This window comes from Physcomitrium patens, chromosome 22 (genome assembly GCF_059467195.1).
Source record: "Physcomitrium patens ecotype Gransden chromosome 22, ASM5946719v1, whole genome shotgun sequence".
NCBI lineage: Eukaryota > Viridiplantae > Streptophyta > Bryopsida > Funariales > Funariaceae > Physcomitrium > Physcomitrium patens.
Genome location: NC_143431.1, coordinates 9,540,676 through 9,546,675, shown reverse-complemented (window position 1 = coordinate 9,546,675; position 6,000 = coordinate 9,540,676). Strand labels below are relative to the sequence as shown.

At 37.6% G+C, this 6,000-nt stretch overlaps 1 protein-coding gene across 2 annotated transcripts; it reads right to left on the bottom strand.

Annotated features, from left to right (window-relative positions):
* Nucleotides 1–639: 639 nt before the first annotated feature.
* Nucleotides 640–4,500, bottom strand: LOC112274809 (uncharacterized). Of its 2 annotated transcripts, none has more exons than XM_090246265.1 (6): nucleotides 4,252–4,479; nucleotides 3,696–3,875; nucleotides 3,195–3,461; nucleotides 2,215–2,989; nucleotides 1,547–1,965; nucleotides 640–891 (listed from the first exon to the last, which is right to left on the bottom strand). In XM_090246265.1, exons 2-6 carry the CDS (start codon nucleotides 3,870–3,872, stop codon nucleotides 673–675), a joined length of 1,857 nt encoding a protein of 618 aa, XP_090102391.1. In that variant the 5' UTR covers nucleotides 3,873–3,875; nucleotides 4,252–4,479; the 3' UTR covers nucleotides 640–672. The 2 variants fall into 2 exon arrangements, with proteins under 2 accessions (XP_090102391.1, XP_024360347.1); XM_024504579.3 differs by lacking the exon at nucleotides 640–891 and adding an exon at nucleotides 1,118–1,289 and having other exon boundaries at nucleotides 4,252–4,500.
* Nucleotides 4,501–6,000: the final 1,500 nt, after the last annotated feature.

Sequence of the window (6,000 nt, the reverse complement as noted above, 5' to 3'; positions counted from 1 at the left end):
TGTAGTGGGAGATAATTGCATCAATCAAAGTCAATGGAGTTAAGTAGTATTTGTATCTTAAATTATTCAATGCTTGTAGCAATTTAGTGATATAAAAGACACAAAAATATTAAATCTTATACAACACAGAATTTTTTATTAAGAGGTAACAATAATAAATTTTTATACTATCAAAAATAACAATATTTTAAAACAAGTTGGAATTAATATTACAAAAGTGTAAAAAATTTAAATAGACATTATAAATTATTGTATGTTTAAACTTACAAACGATTACTTTATTATACTTACAAATAATTACCTTATAATAAATCATTTCATAGAGAATTAAAAAAATATATTTTAAATTAATAACAACAATTAATCTTTGAAACTTTCTAAAAAATTCTTAGAAAGAAGGAATAAAGATAATTGTCATAGACATCAAAAGACATCATAAAAAATATTGATTTTATTTTGATAAAATTTCCAAAAACACTTATATAAATCATATAATAGAATAGCACGTATGTTAGTCTTACTATTAGTAAACTTTTGCATAATTATGAAATAATAGGATAACAATATACTTGAAAATATCTTAAATTTTGAATAAATATGAATATTTTGCTTTGTTACTATAAATAATTTTAAACTTACACCATTGAACCATTAAATCATTTTAGATGAAGACTAATTGAGTGGCAATACAGCAAAATATGAACAAAATATAATCAAGTTACAATAAATAAATAATATCACAAATATTTCCACCCAATGTACATTTGCACACCGGCACTTAACCTCTAATAGCTTCTCCAGTTCTACACGTATGAGCATAAAAGATAAAAGTTTAGCCATGTTAATGTTCAGTCTAGCCTCCGGTCGATTGTTGTGTACCAGAAGCACAATCTGCACACCCAACTAATGCTAAATGTCAACTAACAATCAACGATGTTTTGTGCACCATCTAATTCCAATTCTAGTGATCCTATACTAAATATAAAAATTAACAAAAAAAAAAAAAAAAAAAAAAAAAAAACACTACTAAAATGCAATAAGGCATGGCAACTGTGCACTCATGCAATCTGCCATGAATTTATTGAAGTGCGAAGTTGCTATATCCAAAACTCCTGTGTTGAAAGAAAGCTGAACAAACTTAAATTTGAGATTAATGTAGATAAATAGAAACTGGAGATGTACAATTCGCATATTCACAAGGCTCATCTTCTAATTATCAACACTCAAAATTATCACTGCCAATAAGGAATCTATTTTCCAGCCTTTCAAAGTTTCCGCAGAGATAGCAACTGCAACAAATCCAAAATAATTAGTTAGGAAACACGATAACCAAGAACCGACAAGAAATTAGCCCATTAAGCTTCTTCAAGATTCCTTACTACACCGTGCTCCTCTAAATGGGTCTATAACATTTAAGGAAAGTTTGCATAACTTCGCAACTCAAAGGCAATATACAAGACTAACTCAATAGAGATGTGTGACAGATCTACAACTACTGTGTGATGAGCTCTTGAAGTAGCTGCGGTATAAGGGAAATTGTACCCACCTGGCGGGCACCTTGCATCAGACGCCGGCTGTCTCGTGAAGACTCCACCACTAAATTGCTGGAACCATGCACTACACCACCTTTTGATTTTGCCGATACAGTACTTTCGACTCCTTTCGTGTCTCCAGGTGTCTTCAATTCCTTCTCTTTCACCGCAAGAACTCCTGGTTTCTCAGGGGATAATGATTGTTTACCCCTATTCCTCCCAGTAGAGCTGCGTCTGAGTACCATCGTCGGTTCAATTAAGATACTTTTTGACAATCTCTCACTCGTATACCCTGGAACCTTGTGGTGAACAGAAACTTCGTCAGATTTGAGTTGCATATTCTGATCCGCATTTCCCTGCTTGGATTGGTATTCATCTTCATCATCAGTCGAAGAGTTAGTGTCTGTCTCAGCTTGTTGCTCTAACTTGAGTCCTGCAACCAAGTTAGATACTTGTGATTTATCCTTCTGAAAAAAAAGACGACATTCCAAGTTACTAATGAAAAGGCAAATCACAATCAAAATGAAGATTTAGAGCATCTCATAACATAAATGTCACTCCCCTACCATAAGGGAGATTGAATTCGATGATTGTTTAATAGCTCCTAAGTTGCCAAATGTGATGATTCAAAAATTGAGGACGACTCTCAAGCATGCAGCAGATCTTATTCCCAGAGCACTACCTGAAACACTACCGCCATTTTGCAATTCAGGCGTGCTCATTGGTGGGGCTCCTTGCAAAGCAATAAGCCCTAGAAAGCCATCAGCCATGACTTCCATCTCTTCACCGTTAGCTGAAGAATCATGTGTGAGACGAGCCTTCTTTTCAGCATTTTGGGATGGGCCCTCCATACTGCTGTCATGCTGATCACTTGAATCTAAATCTTCCTCAACGTCTCTACATTTTCCGCGAGTGCCCTTAGACTCGACTAAAGTCTTCGTTTGCTCCACAGTACTACCGGCTTGAGAATTGAATTCCTTGTCAACAAATTTTGGTACATTTCCATCATCACCATGTCTTCGCAACGATGTTGGTGACCTTTGCATGCTGATCATTGGAACAGCCCGAGAACATTCCTGCACAGACGAGTTCCGGGGGGTGGTCTGAACTATATCCTGACTAAGAACTGAATTGGGTTGTTCAGTTGATGGTGTCAAAACGGTGGCAGTATCGTCACACTCGTCCTCAACAAATTCATCGCATCGTTGACTGGCTTTCACCTCAATGGGCCTGACGAGAGGATTTCCTTTTCGCTTCTTGGAAACTCCTTCGCTAGGACTCGTCATCCCTGATCTGATCCCAACGTCTGAATGTCTTTGAATCTCCTCCAGAATGTCCCCCTTTCTCTTCAATTCTGCTTGCATCCGTCTAATTTTGTCTTGCAGAGTGCTAACTTTAGCATCCAATTCTTGCGATCGTCTTTGTTCTGAACGTAATCTCTTCTCAGCATCAATAAGCTGCAAACACACATATAGTATAACGTCAAGGCCCCATTTGTGAGGAAACATTTAGATTATGCAGAAAATCAGAGTCTAAGGTACTCACGTATCAGCACCTCCAACCTAAAAACAAATAAGAAACATGGCCCTGAACATGAGAGGATAATGACGCGCAAAGATGTTGAAAGGGAGGACATGCTATTTGCAAGCATGAATAACAGACCATCGAATCGGAACTGTGTTTCATACGAAGTATCATCGCAAGAGCCTGCTGTTTAGTGCTGATGTGCTCCTGCTCCATAATTGATGCCTTGCGTTCAGCCATGATCACTCGGGCAGCTGCTTCCTTTCCTAAAGACTCCAAAACTTGCAATATCGCCTGCATCAATGCATCTTGTAGTCTAGTCTCGAGAGACTCCACAACATGCTGTAGTGCCTTCATCTCTACACTGTCAGCAGCGGCTATGGAAATCTGCATTGCTGAATTGTCCTGCGAAGAAGAGTTCAAATTGCTTAAAAAACCTAGTCATGCATCTGCTCGATCTATCGGTTTGACTTTGCATTAGTTCTCATGATTGTCCACGCCGACAAAGACAGTCTAAAAGTAAGCGGCTCTCCCAAGCTAGCAAGACAAAATTCCAGACAGGTTTCAAAGTAATTAAATGGAAACACATGTACAAAATTAAAACAGGTCAGCAAACTCTGCTTCAAATCTAAAACATACCTGTTCCTTGGGAGTTCCACAGGGTTGCAATTTTGGCAAATCATGTACTGCTGGTTTAGAAGAATCCGCGACATCCGAAGCTTCAGCATTGAAACCTCGAGCGGACAGCTGGTCCAAAAAGGGGGCTTGCCCGTCCGCCACCTTCCTTTCTCCTACTGTCTCCGCCATTGCTGCCATAATCTACAGTTCCATTTCGAGATCCCCATTAACCTTAACATTTCACCATACTCCACAATTTACATCACATATTACGCCTCCCGAAGCAGAGAAAGCCAAAACACACCACCTTACCGCCAACTCTCTACACACACGAACAGTGCTCCTATAGACGCCATCACATTAAAACACCGCGCCTATCCAAATTCTGATGAGTATCACTCCAACATGCAATCTAAATCGCCAAAATCAACCCCCAGCTAGACACATTCATCAAACCACCGAGTACACACAACCACCCCTCCAAACTCCCCCAAACTCTTCCACACTAATCCACGCTTTAAATAAAAGTTTCTATTTAAGGATCTAGCATCATTTCTCGTCGCGCATCGTAACCCACCACGAAAACATCTCACACCGCAACGAACTCCACAACGGCAACCCTGCTCCCAACTCGCTCACGCCCCGCCATCGCTACACCGCACCAAATCGGAAAATTTCTAGTACTACATGGACCTAGAAATCCGGACTACGAACATGAGTGAGTAGCTTCAAGCCCAGAAGACGCATCTGAGGGACAGCAAGCTATGTCCCGTGAGAGTATGAGCGTGCCAGGGCAAGCAAAACCGAGAGCAGGCAGGAAACCGTCGAAACGAGTCCAGCGACAAAGGAACGAAGTCGGGAAAGGAGGAGACCCGAGACAGATGAATGAGGATAATTGGATGAATGACAATTAGGATGATTTCTGTGGCAAAATCGGTTCAGGATCAGCGGATTGGGGGGGGGGGAGTACAGGTAGATGAATGCACGGTTGTTATGTGAACATGGAATTAAAATGCACGAGACTAATTCCAAAGCCACAGATCGAGTTGTGCTGATGCAGAGCCTATGAGCGCGTCTCCTCCTACTCCCGTGTATGGGTCTAGATTGACCATTATAACTGCAATTCTAATTCCGGGTTGAAAGTTCATTGCTTCTCGAAGAGTATTTTAGCACGATATGCAGATGTTCAATGCTGGTGCTGGGAAGTGTTGCAAACAGTTTAACATTATCCTTAAATAATATATGTGTATGTATGTACTTGGGTTGCTCATGTTGGAAAAGAATGCACTCACATATGCAAATTTCATGGGTTGATATTTATTGAAGTTTTTCATGTGAGATTAGTGAAATAAAACAAATGAAATATAATTTTCATTTCATGAAAAATAAATAAATAAATAATACTGGGTAAACTTTCAAGTTAAGTTTCTCGTAGCTCTAAATAAAAGTACAAGTTATTATCTTTACTATTTTCATGCACATCCAGGTCCGATTTAGCTAACAATTATAAAAATGTTGGATTGGGGTGTGGAATCAGATGAGATATAACAATTCACACTTTTATGAACAATGCTTTCCCAAGCAGCATTTAACAGTTAACACTTGTTTGTATGATAATTAGAAAGGTTGAAAATTTTGTTAGGACTGGTTTTTAGTAAGGTAAAAAAGAAAAAAATCGCCAAAGAAGATGAGTGGAAAATGAATAATAAATAAACAAACTTTTATCATTGTTTTTTTTTTTAATCTATTGGGAAATATTTATAAAAAGACTGATCAAGAAGCTATAAAACTAAGCAACGCTTGTGAAGCAGAGATTTAATTTCTATAACTGTTTAAGATACACAACGGTTTCATACTAATTTTTCTTACATATTCCGATTTCAGTAATGTTAGATTCTTCATTTTTATGATGCAAACATGAATATAAACCAACATGTAACATTATTACTATTAATTCTTGAGGAACATGATTGAATTATAATTTTCAATTTTTAATTTATTTTTATTTCAAAGGAAAATTTATCAATGAAAAAATCCCTGAAATATTATGCACTATACTTCCTACTACAAATTTATCATAATGTTTGTAAACTTTATCCATTTATGATTTGAAATGGGTGTTTGATTGAAAGGGTATCAAAACTATATTTAACATGATTACCAATGTAAAAAAACCAAATAATCTAAATCAACGCACACTATGTTACACTCAAATTCGAGAAAAAATTGGCATGGATGAAAGTACTATAGTTGGTCAACAACTTAGCGAGTAATCAAAACCTAAGGATTTTCATCCATTGGTTCGCAACGAAGCAAGCACCACATC

Coding starts and splice junctions, on each gene's coding strand:
- LOC112274809 (XM_090246265.1), bottom strand. CDS start 3,872: ATGGCAGCAATGGCGGAGACAGTAGGAGAAAGGAAGGTGGCGGACGGG. Junction 3,462..3,695: donor GTGGAACTCCCAAGGAACAG/GTATGTTTTAGA, acceptor TCTTCTTCGCAG/GACAATTCAGCAATGCAGAT. Junction 892..1,546: donor TGATGCAAGGTGCCCGCCAG/GTGGGTACAATT, acceptor TTGGGTGTGCAG/ATTGTGCTTCTGGTACACAA.